The sequence below is a fragment of the Tyto alba genome, unplaced genomic scaffold (genome assembly GCF_018691265.1).
Source record: "Tyto alba isolate M040663 unplaced genomic scaffold, T.alba_DEE_v4.0 Super-Scaffold_6, whole genome shotgun sequence".
NCBI classification, from domain to species: domain Eukaryota; kingdom Metazoa; phylum Chordata; class Aves; order Strigiformes; family Tytonidae; genus Tyto; species Tyto alba.
The window spans coordinates 24,362,337-24,383,054 of NW_024881327.1; the positions used below are offsets into that span (position 1 = coordinate 24,362,337).

General features: G+C 33.8%; 1 protein-coding gene across 2 annotated transcripts in view; it reads left to right on the top strand.

The window, feature by feature from the left end:
• SGCZ (sarcoglycan zeta) overlaps positions 1–20,718 on the top strand; it is a 241,443-nt gene that overhangs the window by 183,195 nt on the left and 37,530 nt on the right. Inside the window, exon 5 of one of the 2 annotated variants that reach the window (XM_032999155.2) lies at positions 6,065–6,187. The exons of the other annotated variant lie outside the window; for it this stretch is intronic. Coding sequence (XP_032855046.2) covers positions 6,065–6,187 — 123 coding nt within the window. The remainder of the gene's footprint in view (positions 1–6,064; positions 6,188–20,718) is intronic. 2 annotated transcript variants of the gene reach the window in all.

The following is a 20,718-nucleotide window of genomic DNA, read 5'->3' on the forward strand; positions in this document are numbered from 1 at the left end:
TGCCCAACATTTTCATTCAACCCATCTTCGCTATAGCTAAAATTAAAATTACCATTTTTAATGTAGATGGTTTAATGATAGTTTTGATTATGCAACTGCTGTGCAACAAGCATGTGTTATAAACCACCATTATATATGATGTGTGGATGAATGTGAAATGTATATTTTTCATCTATATAATTTAAATGAATGGAATTTCATAGGAACTTAATCGTTTAATTTGGTATTATACAACTGAATTTACAAGTAAATAATTTCCCTGGACACACAATAACAGGAGAGTTTTCCATGAGCATCCCTTGATCCTAATTAAAGCTATGAAGAAGCTAACTGCACCTCTCCTATGAAGTAGGTTAGTAGTATACTATAACATAGGACAGATAGAAAGCTTTTCGGATAGCCATGTGTTTATTAGAAATTACCTTCCCAAACAGAGTTTGGAAGATAGATTTTCTGCATGTTTCTCTGGACTGAAGTATGCTTTATTCAAGCAGATATGATTTGCTGAAAAGTGTGTGATTGCTTTACAAGTTTGAGCTAAAAATTTCAAAGAATTTGCTTTGTTCATACACAATATTCTAAGAGGTGATTCATCATTTTTGTGGGCAGTACTGTTAAAGATTAAAACATTTTATGAGACTTATATGTTTGTAGAGTGTTTTTGGATCACAGCAATTTGTGCTAGGGTTAAGAAGAACACGAACACATTGCACATGCAACTACTTACTCTTACTTCAACTGGGAGATGAAGATGTAATGAAACAGAATTCCATTTTGATAGCATTGATTACTCTGTAGGCAGTTTAAGTTTTCAAAACCATTTTCATAACATTCACATCTGATGCTACGTCAAAGAGACGAACTTAGCATGTATTATGTTTTGTTAGTAATCTCTCAAGTGGCTTGAATACACTAACCACTATTTCAGCAATAAGTGAGTAATACTAAGTGATGCACTGTTAAGACCTGAGTGCAACATAAAGTAAAATCCCATTTCTTTTAGCATAAATAAGTAGAGTTATCACCTGTAATGTTATTTTGGACTAGCTGAGTTCTAGGTGTACTTTTATACAATGTGATGCTGAAGAAGCACAAATGCTGAGCGTCTAAAATATACACATTTCTTTGTAGAAGCTCCAGATCATTGTTCTGTAAGTCATTCTTCATGAAAAGCTATATCATCATTAATACATCACAAGTTTTAAAAGGCAGTTATTGAAACATGGGCTGTCACTTGCAGTGATATATAATGAGAAAGAATGTGGCAGGTCTTTTTTCTCTTTGATTTCTCACATTTTCTGTTAATCCCTTTTTACAGAACTGACAACTTTCATGTGTGTAAATTAACAGCATCACAGTACTTATAATGCCACTTCCTTTTAGGCAGCTAAGAAATCATCAGCTCTTAAATAAAGATGAAACTAGTTAGTATTAAGTTATTTGTGATTAACATTTGGTTTCCTGACCTGTAACTATGTCTGCAGGACACAGACAGATCCAACCTTTCATCCTTTTTCAGCTTTGCTTTCCTGTCCCTGCAGGATGCTGCTGCTGTCAGGCAGGCAGCATCCTGTGGTGAACTCATTTCTTTGTAACCCTTCACTGTTCAAAAGTAAGTCTCCTGGGCCATGACAATAAACACTGGTTGTGTTGTATTTTTTTTTTTTTTCCTAATTGGTTCAGTGGAGTGTTTTGTTTTCCATATAATCACAGAACAGTTTGGGTTGGAAGTGACCATTAAAAGTCATCTAGTCCAACACTCCTTGCTATAAGCAGGAACATCTTCAAATAGATCAAGTTCCTCAGAGCTCCATCCAACATGGTCTTGAATGTTTCCAGGGGTGGGGCATCTGCCACCTCTCTGGGCAACCAGTTCCAGTGTTTCACCACCCTCATCATAAAAAATTTCTTCCATATATCTAGTCTGAATCTAACATCTTTTAGTTTAAATCCATCACTCCTTGTCCTATCACAACAGGCCCTACTAAAATGTTTGTCCCCTTTGTTATGGCTTCATTACCCATCTCCATAAATGAGCATGGTATTTTTACAAACAGCTATCCAGACAAAGCTTCGCATAAAGCAGAATGCACTCGGTCTACCTGGGTTTATTACTTGTTATAGCACAAATATCCTGACTCACCTTTATCTAGATGTTGTAGGAGGGATTTTTCAGCTTTTTGTCCTCAGATTGTTTCCACAAATCTTGACCGGAGTATGCTCTCTGACTGTTGAAGTCAGACTCAGGGGCTCTCCCTCCTCCTCCTCACTGCAGTTTCCCTCCGAAGGAAATGCAAGCACTGAGGCAGGGTGCCCGGCAAGCACACCAGTCCCAGTCAGTGATGCCGCACCAGTCTGGCATGTGCAGGGGGACCAGGTACTGGGCACCATGAATGCACTTACCGGTAGGAACTGTCTGCATTTTAGGGGCTGGTAGTACCCTTATGTCTTGGGCCTCATCTTTTCCTTCTGAAAAAATGGGGGAAATAATACTATGCTTTGTATATAGTGGTGTTTAAAGACTTTAAAGTGTAGCATGTTCTTGATTATTGTGATAGTCTATCAAGTGCTATGCATGAGTTTCACATGGAACATTATGGTAGTTGTTAAGTAAGGTGAAACCATGAGCTTACTATTTTTAAATGAAATTCATATTTCTTGTTAACTGGAATTTACTTCTACGACAGAATTCTGCCTATGCTGTCCAATAATGATTCAAAATGCAGCCCTCATGAAGTTTAATACATTCCATTCTCAGACCTATGGAATAGAATGAAATTTACAAAATGATTGAAAGCTAGACTTGTGCAGAAAAATAAATATGCAATTCCAGAAGGGCATTGAGAATTTGAAATCAAACTTCTGACTAAAACAGGAAAAATGATTGATTCCAATTTTCCCCAAAGGAACACATTTTAGGTCAATTTTAATATGGCTTTCATAAATGTTGCATAAATTAATGCCTTTTAATTGTATGCCTTTTAAATATTTCAAAATGAAGAACAAACATTTCCAAACCAAAAGTAATCATTATTCCAAAAGTGTATCAAAATGAAATATTTTGACAGTGTCAGAATTTTTTTTAAATTCTGAAAAAAATTTCAACAGAAGCAGAAAGAAAATATATATCAGTGAGTAAAAGCTAGACATTGTAAGAGGCTTATGGTAAAAGGCATATATATGGTTTCTTTGTTTACCATAGTAAGGCTATTTGTTTTTGAACATTTCAGTGTATGATTTTATTAGGGCAATCTAAACAACTTGGTAACAGGCCTGTTTTTTTCACCTCCAGTGAGCACAGTGGCAAAATATCAATGGTATACAGGGAGGGCACAATTGTTCTTCCAACTATAATGAAGTGGCTAAATAGCAGCATGCATTCTTATTTCAAATATGAAGCTAATACTTATTTTGTCATCATTAATTTTAGCAACAACTTTGATGTTATCTTGGACACCTTCCCTCACACCACAAGGTTTCTGGATACACTTATATTCAACAAGAAAGCATTGATTTTTTTAGCCTCTACAGGCCTTCACATTTTGAACTGTGAGAAGCATTCTAGAATAATCATTTTTGTGCAGTGCTATCTAAATAGGATTAAACCTTGGTTTTACTATTATGAACAGTGATTGCTCACGACTATCATATAATATTTTGAGCATTGAATCATGGCTGTGTGTAAATTATCAGTGGATCGTATAACCACAGAATCATAGAACAGAATGGTTTGGGCTGGAAGGGATCCTCATTTAGTTTCAACCCCTGTGCCCTGGGCAGGCCTACATTCCACTAGATCAGGTTGCTCAAAGCCCCATTCAACCTGGCCTTAAAGTCATCTATAATTTCTGCAAGTTTTTTAAGCCAGTCTGTAATTTATTGTATTTTCTCTCTCTTACAAATGAATTAAATAGTAATATCATCTGTTTTGTCACAGTCCTTAAAGTAATATGAGTTATGTGGTCATCCCTATTTCATAGTGTAACTGGATATAGTCAACAACGGTATGATTTATTTCACGATGGAATTGTTTTGCAAAACAACATATAAGCTTAATGTATTTGCAACCTAAGAAATAAAATTGAAAAAATTGATAAATTGACCTTCTAATTTTCTCTTGTGTTTCTGCCACTGAACAGATACACAGAAGTCTGCTGAACTCACCAGAGGCCTGCCTAGATCTCACTGGGTTCCATAAAATAAGCATTCATATAACAAAAAAATAGAACTATGATTTAACAACATTTTTAAAATATGTCTTTACCTGTGATGGTGCAAAAGAATGGTGTATCCTTCCCAGCTGTATTGCTAGCATGATGCTAGCTAAATGCTGGCATTTTAAACAAATAATTTAGATGTGCCTGGGGGCAACACCATCAAGGACACCACCACTGACCTTTGGAATGTATTTAAGAGTAATGGATTAATTCAGTAAGACAGCTGTGTGTGAATATAATTGTGATTACATTTATCCTGATGGACAATTAACTTTGTTATAATTTTATTAGTGAGCATAATGAAATGTTCACAAGACTTAGCATTTACCCTATGTCTAACATTAGATTATCTGAAATCTGTTCTTGTCTGTCTTTACAAAATTTTAGTATTTTTTCAAAACAAAGCCAACCTTATTATCACATTTAAAATAAAGTTCAACTATACAGTGAAAGGAAGAAAATACCATTTTTCACTTTCACAACAGAATAAACATGTCTAACTTCAAGAAAATGGGGCATCATAGTTATTTTTAGAATTCTTTTTTATTTTCTTTTTACATTCATGAATTTAAAATAACCAGAAATTTTTTGCTGCAAAAAATCAGTTCATCTTAAAGTAAGAGGAATTGTTGTTTTTATTTTACAGCTGATTTTGCAAATTAAGGGCTGATATGTCAATTTGTCATCCAAAATCTGTTATCACAACTTTTATATTTCTTATGATATATTTTGATAATGTGCATTTGCATGTTAAATTGAAAACTTCCATGTTATTGAAGCAGGTGTTTTTTTATAAACTATAAGCCAGATTCATAAAATGAAATTGCATCCATGGATTTCTTTGTCCATAATACCTCCCCCTATTTTTTACCCATATAGATTGATGAGTCATTGCAAGTGTACATTAAAAATCTAATTAGGGATCAATGAGAAAATTGTCAGATAATTATTCCCTGAAATCTCGTAATTTGCCTTATAGGTGTTTGTGCTATATGCAGTTCACTGCTTTTCAACACCATTTTCAGAACTAAAGTTTTACTTTCAATTACTAATAAATTTAAATAAAATAAAATAAAATTTTCAGAAACATTTTAGCAGACAAAGCACTGAAGAATAAGGATAAGACCTGTAAATTTAATAGCATAGTAAACTTAAGAGAGTTTTGTTTTTTGCAAATTTTTTTTATATTACTATTAGATGCAATTCCATAGGTTTATTTGATTTCAGAATTATTTTAGGGTTTTGAAGGTTCGAGACATTTGGGAGTTTTGTTTCCTAGAATATGAGAGAAATTGTGATATCTCACTTTATATTTTTGTTGGGTCTTTCAGGATTTTTGGTTGTTTGGTTGTTTTTTTGGATTTGTTTTCTGTTTTGTTTTGTAATACCACTGTTCAAGTTTGTAGTAGAAATTAATGAAAAATATGCTTTCCTGCTGTGTTGATTTGTTCATCTTTATGGAACAGGCTCATATGTTATTTTTTTTTTTCCATTGGCAAGAAACTGCAATTTAAGCTGAGGAAACCACAGAAAGCTCTGTCTGAATTGTCATTTCAATATCTCAGAGTTCAAGTACATTCTAAATTCTCTTGTTGACTTCCACACATGACATGAAATAGATGTTTTTCATAGTTGCTTTAAATTCTATCCTTTAATTAAGTAGTGAAATAGTTATTCAGTAAATTAATTTAACAATATTTTATAAGTTACCTACCAGGCTTACAGAAAGCCAAGTATTTTATAAAAACCTCATGTATTTGATATGTTTTGGATATTCCACATATGCTAGTGAACATTTTTATTCTTACAAAATGTCTTAGATGAAACATTAATTTCCTTGATTTCAGGAGCTGATGCTGTGGAGGCCCAGTGTAAGAGATTTGAAGTGAGAGCAAGTGAAGGTGGAAAAGTATTGTTTTCTGCAGATGAAAATGAGATTGTCATTGGGGCTGACAGACTGAAAGTAACAGGTACAGTAATAATAAGGTTTCTATATGGATGTAAACTCTTGGGGGTTTTGGGTTTGTGTTTGTTTTCGTTTGGTTTTTGTTTTTTAATACTTTTAGTAATAATTAATCTATCAGTCTTCTACAACATTTTCATCCACTAGAGAGGAGAAAGTCTTAGCAGCAGCAACAACTTCTTGACCAACCAAAAAGATATTGCTTAATCTAAAAATCAATTCTTCTAGAGGCAGATTTGAATTTAAACTCTTCAGGACCAGCTATGGTACAAATCACCCTTATCTCAGTAATTTGGCTTGTATATGTTATCATTAATCATTCTTTTGTGGTACCTATGCCATTTGTATAGGTAATGCCCCTTCACATTAATAAAAACTATTGTTCTATACTATGACCTTAGTTTTTTCTGCATAAAGTATCAAGTCTAACTTCCATGTGAATTAAGGGTATGTACTCTGCTTTACTTTAGGAGGCTCAGCTGAAGTGTAGTAAGTAGAAACACTGTCTTGACTTGAAAATTTATTCAGTAAAGTAAGAAAAATCATTCTAATTGAGATTTTACTGTCATCATTGTGTGTGTGTGTGTGTATCTATATATCAGTAACTCATTTAATATTAGAAATATACTATCTTATTAAAAAAAAAAAAAAAAAAAAGAAAAAGGCTACCTAAATTTGTTTTAGATAAATGCTTTAACTTTACATAATAATATCTTATCTGAGCTTGGGTTGGACTTGAGCTATCCACTCATATTCTAAAATAAGACACAAAACTTTAATTTATTCACCAGTCAGGGGTGTTTAGCTTTAGTTCAGTCTGTACCTGGGGATGCCAGGTTTGTAATCAACCTTCTAGTTTGAAAGTTCAGTTGTGTAGAAAGTATAAGATGGTTCTGGTTTATGATGATTATGATAAGATATCCCTTTCTGGTCTATAGAACTAAGAGATGCATTATTAGCAACTTCAAGCCTTTTTTAAAAATAGTAGGGAGTTCTACTTCTGTGTAATACCAGATAGAGCATTAAAATAGATCCAGGAAGTCCAGAATCAAGATATGACTGAACTTTCTTATAAGCCTCAAGATTGTCACTTAATAGTATATGTGGGTTAACTTTTCTTCCCTTTTCATTCCTATCTGACCTCTATCTTCTCTAGCCAAGCAATCTGTTTTAAAGCTGCTAAACCAAAAGAAAAGGCTTTTACAAGCAGGCAGTTTAGTGATGTTGCAGTATCCAATATAATACACTAAATTGTATCGGTTTACCAAATTTGGGGTTAGGAGAGGGAGACATCAGTGTTTTGTTGAGTCAGCAGTTATTCTTCATAGCTGGTAGCTGTTCAAGAATTTTAACATAGTAAAACCTAAGGCATTAAATGAAATGACAAAAGAAGAAAAAAGAGAATCGTATTGACTCTTCCTAAGTTTCAAATTTGATCAGAATATTAAATACTGAGAAAGTTAAAGATACAATCAACACAGAACATTTCAAAGCATGTATCATAAGTTAAAAATTAAAACATTTTACAAATGGCAATGAGGATTAGATTTACTGCCATCTATAAATGTAATCATAAGTTGTAGATGTCATGTTAATTTTTTAATCAAACCTCAAAAGCAAAGAACTGCTCAACTGTCTTTAACTTCAAAGTGGCTTGAGTTCCCATAGCACCTGTTGACATCAGTGGTACCGAAAGCAGAACAACAAATGAAAAGTTATTCAACAATGCTTAGCATAGGATATAGGGTTGTTCCCTGTGAAAAGAACAGGCTTTTTTCCTTAATTCTAGAAATACACCTGACTGTATGTGTATTTATATTAAGCTCCTTGTCCAAATTAAAAAATAAATAAAAAAGTAAAGACTAGGAAAATTTTGCTATATTCATCTGAGTTTCAGGGATTACTGTACACCTGTTGAGCCCTAACAGAGAATCTCATTTCTAGGGTTGTTTGTACAAGTAATTGATTTTCCTTCTGTGGCTAAAATGAAAAATAAACAAGTTAGGATTTAATTTTCAAAGGAATTATTTCATAAATTATTTCATTAAACTCAAAAAAATTATTTTAAAGTTAAAACAATAAAAACATTGACTTTAATTCCTTGCACATGCACACACACACAAAATTTAGGCATTATTTAAATATCACAAAGAAAATACGTATATTGAAGGATTTATTAGGTTCCAAGTATTGTCATTTAGGTCACGAAGTTAAATACAAATTATGTTCAGTTAAATAGCCTAGTGTCCAATATTTTGGGCAGTTTCTCTAGAAAAGGTATTTTGTAATTGTAACTGAAAGAGTAATTTACTTTTAGAAATAACTTGAAAATTATTGTAGTCTTTTTCAAAAGTAATTAAATGAAGTTGGGATCATTCTTTCTAATCTTTGGGTAATCGTCTTGTCTTCAAATCAGATTTCATTAGTAAACTATCTTATCATGAGGCTATAAAAGGCTAGTGTGAAAATTTTAGGCTTTAAATCCCTAAGGCCCACTTTAGGTTAACCCTTCCATCATCATGATACAGAAGAACAATATTATCCCATAGAATGAATGGAAAAGTATTAGATTTCTAAATGAATGAGTATGTCTGAAAGGCTTAGAGAGAATAACCTCATATCCCAATTTCTGTATCCTAAGAAGGCTTCTTGCAGCATAAATACTAATCTGCAGCCAAATAATAAGGCTGTAATGCGACATCTATGCTTTACTGTTGACTAATCTAAAGCTGAAAATATTTAACATAGATTTCCCAATGAACACTAGAAGTTGTATGATCCATGCAATTTCAAGGAAAGTATTTTTTAAAAAAATCCCCAAGGGGTAAAAAAATAAATTCTATCATCATGGAAAAATAAAATAGCGAAATCTTTCTTTCATATAGTATCTCTGAATTCTGTCCAAGATTCTGTGATACCTTTAAATTCTTCAGCAAACACATGAAAGGTGATGAGTCCCTGTGAGTTGCATCAATCAGACTGCATTAAGCTATATAGCATGATACGACTGATGAAACCTGGCAAGGCATCCTAATGTCAAACATCAACCAGAAATATTTTTTTAGTGTATTTCTCTCAAGTGTGTGTTTCGATAATCATGGTGCCTTGGGGTGAATATAGGAAAAGAGTTATGGAAAAACAGAGAAAACAAAAAATTAATATCATAAAGCAAAAAAAAGATGTGTTTATTTGGAGATTAAACTTTCACATGTAGCTATTTCAATGTGGTGCTACAATGAAAACCTGATTTTATTTTCTTGCTTATCTGTGAATAGTGTCTCTTTGGAAACATTTCATTCTGACTGGGCCCAATAAATGATGCATTGTGGTAATTAATTTTCTAAAGCATGCCCATTTTATGAACATTTTTAAACCACTATGGCAATATGGGATTTATTTTATATGATTTTTTATCAATTCAGAAGAATGCTTTTGTAATCAACAGCTTAAAAAAAGCTATCTATCATAAGACAGTGTAAGAAATTTTTGATTAGTAAAAACTTGGAAGATTAAGTTTACAGCTTCTCATTGATTATTTTGTAGCATTTTTATTTGTAAATTTTTACATAGGCAGCCTGTTCCAGGAAGAAAGGTATAGTAGAAACAGGCTAGTAATCCAGATATCAATATATTTTCCATATAAGAAAAATATGGAATCAAGAATACTACTTTGTTTTAGAGATATTGCATTTCCCTATTAAGCGTCTCTCAGTTTAAAAATAGACACCTGGCTGATTTAATTTAGACTTCTTATTCTTCCTTCCATTGTTACTTTTGCTTTTTCTTTTAACTGTGTTAGCTCTTTTCTACTTTATCGTTTGAGGAAAGAAGAAAAAACATTCAACCTTTGCTTTGTTAGACAGAGCTGTTAGAACTGCAGCTGCGTATTGCCGGTTTGCACAGGGATGCTTCCTACTACCAAGTTTAACATCTATCATAGAGCTTTGTAGGGAGGGGAGAGAAAGGCACGATGAAGTAAATATGTTGCCAAAGAGCTGGGAAACAAGCAGGAATAAGGAGCTGAGTTTCTGGTGGGCTCACAGGTTCCTTTCTACATATGGTGAAACCGTTCTCCATCTCTTATATTCACCCTGTCCCCATGAACGGACAGCATCTGTAGCAGCATGGAGTCGTCTTCACTCCTTCTGCAGTTCCAGAGCAGGAGTATCTGTTTGACTTTTACTTCTGTTATTTAAATCTTCATACAGTTTTCTGCCCTGTGCTTCTATCTCATATTTCTGTTAACTGAAATACAATCTCTTTAAGATGTTCTTGTAGCAGAACTTGAAAACACTGCATTGGTCATAGCTATCAGTGAGAGTACAAGCATATATTGTTACTCAAGCTGTATCCTGCCAAAGTACTTTTGAGAAAACGGACTAAGAAGGCCTAGTTCAAGATATATTTTTCTGAGACACTGCTACGAAAGAGCGTTGTAATTCTTTCTATAAAGACTTTCACTGTATATCTCTGTTAATACAGTCTATCTTCCTTTTTTTTTTTTTTTTTTTTTTTTATTAAACCAAACTTGTAGTTAGCAGCTGTATAAGAAGTACTAAGAAATGTGGAGGTCCTCTAGTTATATTCTAAGCAAAGCACCTCCTTTTTTGGACAATGTAACAGGTGTTTTTTCTCCTCTGACTTTTGAGGTGGTTTGCTAAGTTAAGGCTAAAGGCACATTGTCAGAAACTTTTTTTTTCCATTAAACATACAATGTTTTGTCCAAATTATGCAAACGTTTTGTTTTTTTTTGAAAACAGTATTTCTCTCTATGATTTTTTGAAGAAGAGACTGCAATTTAGTTCTCATATTGTCTCCTATGTGTTCTTCTGATCTATATTCTTCACTCAGACTTGGCTATAGTGTTCTTTTAGTTAACCATGATTTTATCTCTGATCCTTCTTGCAAGACCTATAAAAACAATAGCATAACTTGATTTGTTACAGGTTTAAGTACCTTCTTCTAAATCAGTTGTACTTGCACGTGTGGCTTTTTTATTAAACATGTTTAAAAAAAGACAAGACAAAAATGGATTTGCAAATTAAACCACATAGGTCTTCCATCAGAAGCCATTGATGTTATGCAGTCAAATCCAATTTTGTTTTCTAGATGCAGCAAATAAACTGTATCACTTTTGCTAAATAACCCAGTCTAGATTGTTTGGCAAATATTACTCACCTTTATGGAGAACTAATTTATTTTCTTTCTTATTACTTTCTTAACTCCTGGCTTATTTTCTTTCATCCCTTATTGCTGCATGTCTGAGTGGTGAAATCTGTTTTAACATGGGACCCAAAGTCCTTTCTGGATAAAACTGAATTTTGTTATAATGATAATTAATATGTTAACAGTAATATTTTTATTTTGAAAATAAACAAGAAGTCAATTAAAAACTTGCCAGTTAATATTTTACCAAGATTTTAGTAATAGTTCTATAGAGTTCAACTGCTTCTATAATTTATTGAAACACAAAAATGTTCAGATATATGGTCTCCATGTCTGTATTGTGTGAGCTGATATAATTAGCCAAAGACCACTTTGTTTCCATATTTCAAACATGATAATAGATCTTGTCATGGGAATTTCAATTGTAATAAGACTTGCATGTGGTTGCTAGCAGTAGGAGGAGAAACAAAAAGAAGAGGCACAAATCTTTGGAGATGATTATGACCACCTATGAGCCTTCTTCCTTGTCAAATAGCAAAGTTATATAGAAAGATGGAAGTCAGAGAAGGACAGGAGATAGCATACTTCAGTTTAATGGAAACTTTCTAAGATTAATAGCAGGACATGTGTAGGTCAAATCTACTTTGACACCAGAACAGTGTCAGGGAAAAATCTGTGAAGGGCTGCAAGTATCTTTTTCATTACACTAAAGTATATGCTTATAGTGGGTTCAATGTGGCTTTGATCAAAGCCATTTACTTCACTTGATGAAAGATGAGAGCCTTGATGTGTCAAGGAAACTTCAGAAGATACCTACATACTTCTAATAATATTCCAATAATAACCAGAATTAACATGCAGAAGAGTGCATCAGTACGTCAGTTTTGATTTTAAGATTATGCTGTAGGATTGTGAGTCTGCAGGTAATTGAAATATAGAAAGGTCTTCCAGAGTAGTTAAAAGGAAATGATAAAGTAGAAATATGGCTTATGGCTATAAAAAGGAAATATGACAGAAATATGAGGAAATATATGTGAATTGCAAATTAGGTTGGAAAAGTAAAAATAAAATATTTATAACAAGTACTGAAATGTAGAAAAATAAATGATTATTTGATGTATGTTGTTATTACAGTAGGCATATTTTTAGTGCCTTCAGAGACTGAATAGGAATTTCAATATGAAAAGGAAAGAAGATCTTGGATTTGCCGCGTTCAGTTGGTGGATTGTCTTTCAGGACAGATGGAGTTTGGAGAGTGAAGTGGCATAAGATGAAGGGAAGCTCTTAATCACTTTAAGCTGATTTACAAAGCCGAATTATGTGACCACAGTAAAACTACTGTATTTGATGCTATAGTAAAAAGTTAAACCTTTAAGTAGATATGCCAGCCTCAGTACCCTGAACACTGATAGAACCAGAAATCTTTTATCATCATCTGTCAGTAACAAAAATGCATTACATATATAGAATTTCTGTGTTTCCTCGGTAATGACTACATTAATATGTTCCTCAAAATGTACTGGGTGAATAAGATTCCTTCTGCTAAGTTTATTTAGATCTCAACGAAACATTTTATGTCCAGATTTCTCTATGTGAGAGCTCTGATTGAAAGATAATATTACTGCAGGAGTCTAAGCACTTGGCAACAGAGCAACCTGTCAGAGCATTACTCTTGAGGTAGAACTACAGAGCTGATTACAAGCATACATATGTGAGCTCCAAGCTGTCTATGAAGTAGAAGTTTTATAGGCAGGCTAAAAGTGGTGAGAATAAATAAATAATTTTTTTATCCAGGACACTGCACAAAATATATTTATATCTTCTCATTAAGGGTAGAATGTATCCAGCCAGCTCAGATTGCTACCAGGGTGTACTTACATCAGCCTGCAGGTGACTCTGTAGATTGTTGGAGGACTACATTGACCTAGGGATAATAACTGTTTGAGAAAGAAAGATTTTGATTTTTGGCACTTGAACAGAAACATGCCAAGGAACAGAATGATTGGTCTCAGGAATGTTTCTAAAGAGAAAGAAACTTTGATAAAAGTTTTTCTGAAAAGGGAACAGACCAGAAAGCAGACAAATTTGCAAGCAGTTCTGCCAATCCAGGAAAATATTCAATTTCTTACAGCCATTCCACTGAAAAACACTCAACAAAGCTGTTCTATAGGCAGAGACATAGAAGGATCCAGCATATAGTCAGGCAGGAGAAAGGAAAAGGAAGAGGAAAAAAACCAGCAAAATTCACACTTTTTATGTTTAGGTGGAGGCTCCTCTACCTAGAGAGTCAATCTTTCTATAATCTGTGTTTTCTGAATGCCTCTCCTTCCATATTAGTTGTTTTGTTTTGTTTTTTCCTTTTTTTCATGATAGCATTAGTTATAAAAGACAGATTTTAATCCTTTACTCTCCCTCTGGGCTATAATCTATTTAATTCTATTAAATAGGGCTTATGTTTCTGATCTGATTCTGTACTTGATTCTGTACTTGCCTGAGCTGTTTGTTTATAGAACACAGCCAGCAGCTTCCTAAAGTTAGCAAAGAGACTATATGCTCTGTTCTGGTACAGGGCAGGATTGATCCAGAGACTGATTCTAACTTCCAGATTGAATCTGGTTTTCAGGTTAAACCTTTGACACCAAGATTAAGTTATTGGATATTTGTGACCAATGTAAGAATGAATGTTTTTAGGGAAAAGCTGCCAATATCTGTATTATATTCCAAATCATTTTCCACATTCCCTGTAGAAGAATGGTGCAGAGTCCAGAGATACAATTTAAAGTACTTCTAATTTTGAAGGGTCTGAATTGCATGATACCACGCAAATCCACATAGCTTATGTAAGGGTCAAAGCCCAGTGGAAAATTGCCCCATTATTAGTAAACTGAGATAACTCTTAAATCAAACCAAACCAACTTGTTTGGAAAACACGCACTAAACATTCAGAAGATTTTGGTGCAGAAACTTGATATGAATTGGGTTCAGATTTTGTAGTAAAATTCTAACTCTTAAAATCTGAGCTGAGTCTGACACTCACATGCCCTCAAGGCCTTTGTAGTTTTGAAAATGCACACTTAAATTACAGCAGTCAGACCCATCTCTATTTTTAAGATATAGCTACTCACTGGAAGGAAAAGTGAATCATAAAGGTGCTCCAGCATTCCCATTTCATTTTTTTACCTTAAAGTAGTTGCTTGTGATTTATTTCTGCCTGGAAACAAAATTCTATTGTTAGAGATAAGGGTCAGGCTGCAAAGCACTATAGGATTCAGGTTCAGTGAAAAGAGTATATGGATCCAATTACTCACCTTATAATGATGATATTACAAACCAAAAATATCTTGCTTTGTCCTGGACCAGTATTCTCATTAGACACTAGAAGGTGAGATCATTTGGATTTCAATTTATAAAGCCTTCAGAATAGGAGGAATACTATTACATTTTTAGAAAATATTGCAGTCATCTGACTTTTCCCAAACCATATACAGATGTATCTCTAACTGTGAGCTATGTAATACATATCAGACATGCATTTTGTTTTCTCTAAATCATACCTGAAACTACTACAAAGTGGCTTTTTTATTTTTACCCAATCTTAAGGCAACTTTTTACCCAACTTTTAGTACAAGCTAATCTATCTAGTAGGCATAAACTGCATAGTTAGATTATACAAGAATATGTTATGACATACATCATACTTTCAAAACTCATGTGAATGAACATGAAGACCTTGACTGTAAATTTAGGTAGAAAGTAGCAGAAAGAATAAATACAGAAATCCTTACAGAGAGCTACTGTTTGAGTCCACGGCAGTCGCAGTTTGAAACAGAGCTTTACTGAGAGGAAAAGTTAGTAGATTTCCACCAGTAATATCTTGGACTTCATTGTTATCTGTAGATCTATTTATAAAGCAGGTATACAGTGAAAGCTGTGAAAAACATAGATTCAAATAATTTCTGCTCTGCAGTGTATCTCAGAGCTTATTCATAGCAGACTCCCATAAGCTAGGAATAATTTCACCCACAGGAAGCAACTCCAGAGAAAAAAAAAAATAATTGTATCACCCACGAAAATATGGCCTGAAGCCTTCAGCCTACGTTGTGAATTTAAATTTCTGTCCTTATTGTGGCTAATGATGAGTTTACATTTCACAGTGTCTGACAGCATTAAATTCAGCACACCAAGACACAAACATAATAAGCCATCATTTTGGCTCTAGAAAAATATCATCAATGTATATAGGCCTTTGTATCTGAATTAAAAGTATATAACAATGTGGCTCTGCTCAAGGTTCAGAAAGTACAGAAGTGCATATGTGTGTATGAAGATTAAGAAGTGTAGATAGAAATGTATAAGAATTCAGAAAGTGTAATGTAAATTCCAGAAGAAAGAGTGGCAAGAATCAACATATATTCTATAAAATAAATTAAATTATATGTGGTAAGAATCATCTCATAAAAAGAGAATGAAGCAAAAAACCCCAATGTCCAGGCAGAAGTGGATGCATCAAGAGTGTATAACTGCTCTGAGATTCAAAATGCAAATGGATTTATACTTCATGGGTACTGATGAACGGGCAAAGAACCTATGTGGTGATGTTTACCACCAAACCAAAAAGATTATACAGATAAAGCTTTAATGAAAAAAAAGGGATCTCCTAATGCACAGGGCCTGGTGACATTTTAAAATGTTTGGGAGCCCCCTGTTTCTTTTAACTACAGAGACAGACATCTGTTGGGGGAAAAAAAAATCAAGACACTGACTGTACAAAAGATTTATATATTATAAGGATGATACACTGTTGAAAGAGTAACATAAGGGACTGTTGCTGATCAGTGGGAAAGAACTGAGAATATGAAAGTGAAAAGAAATCTGAGAGAGGGCAACCATCATGTAATGAGAACATCCCCTGTTTGAAAGTTACAGGGAAAGACAGCAAAACAAAATTAAATTGAGGTCCAGGGGTCAATTTTAAAACCTCAAAGAATTCATAAGTAAGACTCATGGGAATCATCAGAAAAAGAGTTAGGAAGGATTTTGGATCACAAGCTGAAGAGCATCATGTGATGCAAGAAAGTAAAATACGAAGCTAGAATGTGTACACAGGAGTAGAGCCTGCAGATCTGCTCTGTTCAATAATGTCAAGGTACTCTCCAAAGTCCTTAGTCCAGTTTGGTGTACCATTGTTCAGTAAACAACTGGATTGAATCCAGAGCCACAAGATTGATTAGTTGTCCAGAAGTATGATCTCTGAGGGAAGAGAGAAAATGACAGTGCTGTTTAGCTTGAAGAAAAAAATATAAAAGGGAATATGGTATCAGTCTTGAGGCCTTGAGAAATGGCCTGTTGAAAAACAAGGGACAAACAAGGGATGCTGTCTATCAATTTAAAAAGAGAAAACCAAAAATTATTAATGGAAAGAACAGTGGAACATTGGAATAGTTTGGCTGTAGAGAATAGAATGTACATCTTCAACAATCTGGTGGAGATGAGCTGGTTGATCCTGATTTGGCTTTGAGCTTAATGATCACAGCAAGGAATGAGCCTTAGATGATGTCAGATACTTTCTTTTTATCTCTAGTCACAAGCCAACTAATGTAAATTCAATAAAATTTGTTCTTGCTAACCTTAGGATTAATGTCCTACTCTTTGCAGCTGTCACTATTGTAGGCAGACACAATTCTTACAAGCTTCTGTTTGTTTAAAAGAAACCTTCTCTATTAATTTTATTTTAAATGTCGCAAGTAGCTGTATTATTCACATAGAATTGTTTATTACTTTAAATAATTTTAAATGCTTCATATTATTTATTACTGCATTTTAATACTTCATGACTAATATTTTGGGATTTTTTGAGCTTTTGTTTATCAGAACAGTCACTAGAGGAATCATACCTGACACTTGAATTTATACCAGAAATTATAAAAATTTTATTTCCATATAAAACAAGAATATTGTTGTCAGAAAATAATTTGAGGTTGATAAATGTAATGTACATGTTATTTCCTAAGACCTTATAGAAAATATGAAATTAGTAGATTATATGAGGTTTTAAAGTAAAACACTGAGCAAGACTAGATGGAGATTTTAGACAATTTAACAAGGTCAGTCAGGTTTCAGTAATTTCCAGAAGGTGCCTGTGTAACAATATGCTACTGTTGTTCTGCTTACAACACTGATAGAAGAGTCAGAATTCTGGCAGAAATTTACACTAGAATAATTCTGACTGGCATGTGTTAGATACAGTCCTCTTCATTGTAGTCATATTTACATTCTTTTAGGAGTTTTTTAGCTATAATGCAGTGTTCAGTATGGAAAGACAGGTGGGTAGCATGACCAAAAAAAAGAGATCAGTATTTGCATTTGCACCTAGCTCTACATTATATCTCTAACTAACCACTCATGAAACCTATCAGTTACAAAACTCCTATTTTGACTTTTGCACAGAAGTGTTTCTGTTCAAGCTAAGTGTAAACTTCCTTTTTTCTCTTTTATAAAGTAAAAGGGAAACAATAGCAAATAATTTTATTCCTTTCTTAAGATTTTTCTTTTCATTAAGCAGAGGAACACTGAAGTCTCTCCATAAATCCTGAACAAGTCATAGCAAAGTGGGGCATTATGAGAGAGGAGGAATATCTCTCTGCTGTAGATGGAAGGGTATGCATCCCCAGCCAAGGTTCAGCAAGTACTGTTTGTACAGCCATAGAAGCAGCACCTACTTTCTTGGCTTTCACTGCTGCCTTTCAGCATGTGTTTTCAGAGACAGGCATGTCGTTTAGCAGCCCTACTGTCTGCAGTTCTTCACATACGGCTAACGCCTTTGCTTTGGATTGTTCCAGGGAAGTCCTTCAGAGTTCTCATCCCTTCTGCATGGTTGTAGACCAGTCAGATTGACCTCGTCTGTCAACTAATGACTTGTCAACAGCTTTATTTCTTTACCCCATGAATACTTTTCTCTATTGGGAGACCTGACATTAAGTTGAGAACAAGTCTTTCAGATAGAATAGAACTAAGTTATGTACTACTGCTCCTGTTCAAAATTCTTCCATCTACCAGCCAAACTAGTTTTTCCCAGCAGGCACTTCTCCAGCGGGAGGCCTCATTTTTCTGAGATCTGATCATCAGACAAGAGTCTCAGGGTAAGTCTAAATAGTATATTTTATGTGGATGCAAAGAAGTTTTCCTCTTACTTGAAATCTAACTAGACACAGTCTCGCATGAATGGTCTTGAAACGGCTAATTGTATTGGTGTAGATCCTAGTCTGACTGAATTTGCCTTGACTCTCAACAGCTAAGTGATACTGTGTTTATGCCTGGCTCAGATATTCCTGGCTTAGAAAGATATCCTCCACAGACCTTTTTCTCCTACTGTGTGCTCTGTTGTAAGCAATCCCTGACACTTTTCAAATGGGCTTCCCAGAGGAGGCAAGCATCCTTCTTGGTGAACCCTTCTCAATTTCTTCAGAATTCATCTAGTCTCATTCTTTAAGGAATTAATGTCTTTCTTCCTCTTAACTATTTCTTAGTCTTTAATTCCTAAATTTGGGTCACCCAGTTATTTAGGTCCAGATAAATTGAACACAACAGGGACAGTAATTTCATAGCCATAGAACTGATCTAAGTACCCTTAACAGCCTAGCCTCTCCAAACATATAAATATCACCAGGCGTATACAAGTTTCTAAGAACAAAACTAATGCATTTTTTAAAAGTTGTGTTAAGCAGTTCCACTGTAGAAATAGGTAACTTCCATTTGTAAAACATCTGTGAACAAATTGCCTTTCTCTTATATTTAATTATTAGTATTTCAGGAAATAATTTATGATAGTGGTTTGATCATGATTATTTTATTTGTGACTTGTTAGAATTTGAAGTCCAAGAATTTTTGACGTACATTAGAAGTATATTTGTTTCATTATTGGATAAACTTAATCCTTGGAATTTAGTTGTCTGTGCAAAAATTGTAACTAAAACATCAAAGTTTATTTTGACATATTTATTTTCAAAACATTGTGAAAGCAAACATACTTGTCAGTAAATTTATTCTATATAAAATTTACTGAAAGCAGATATAAAACAGATGATGATGCTTCTCCATCCTTGCCAGTCCCCATCAACTGGAACTAGTATCCTGGAGCTTGAAATCAGTGTAAGGTTTGCCTTTTAATTGTATAGGAGCAAGAATGAGCCCTGAATGAATAAACTAAATTGATGCTTAAGTTCACAAAATTTTTTTTTAAGCAGCTATGGTTTATATAGATTGTTAAAATATACATTTTTCTTACCCATGGTTTGTCATTTCAGTTGCCTCATTGCTTTGAGTTCTTTCACATTTTTCAGAGCTACATTGCCCATCCTTTGGGTTTGAATTTTCAAGGCCAATAGTTAAGCATTCTGGCAGTAATCCTACAAAGCATTTAAATGTATGCTTGAATTTTGGTCCTGTGGGTTGTATCACTTTAGCTAAAGCATACAATGAGGAACTTAGCAAGACTGGAGTAATAAATAATTCTTAGGATCTTGAACCATGACTGAAATTTTATTGAGTCACTTGGTCTTCCTTCTGCACTAATTAGCATCCCCATTTATTAATTTATAATTAATTGAGCAAGGACCGCTTCCTGTTTCATATTTAAATTCCTTGAGGAAAATTTATCTTTCCACTTTCTTTCTCTGCTTTTCACTTAATCCACTTTCACTAGCTTTTACTTATGTTTGATGCATTTCTAAAAGTCATTCTTATTAGTTTTATTGACTATCATTTCTAATTTTTATTATTTTTTCTGAAAGTGTTAATTTATTATCTTTTTTACATTATTATTTCATACTGTACAATTATGCATAACACAGTGTGCAATTAATATTATATATTTTTTCTTGAGTGATCTCCTGTCAGGTCTTATTAAGTATTTTCATTTTACTTGAACTGAGGTACAGAGTTTTGGGCTATTCCATTCTAAACCTAGGAGATCAGTGCTAATCTAGGAATACAGATTTCTTAGTTCCTGTTTGAATAAATGCTGTCACAATCAAATATACTGGTCCAAACTGTATGCTTTGATGAGGTGGGCATTCGTAGGTATGATACTGAGCAAAGTTAGTGCCAAATTGCAGTGTTTTGAAACAAAGAGCAACACTACAAAACACTCTTTTCACAGGATTAATTCACAAAATGGCATTAGAACTGTATGAATGGAAGAACACAGAATAAATGTGACTGATTTTGATCATATCCTGGCAATCTGAAACATCCATGGTTAACCATGCTGACATTCTGAAATAACACTACACAGCTACCCTTTCATCTTACTGGAGAGAAAATGAAAAAAAAAAATTGGGCTTGGCCATAAGAAGGGACCATTCTCTTGTCCTT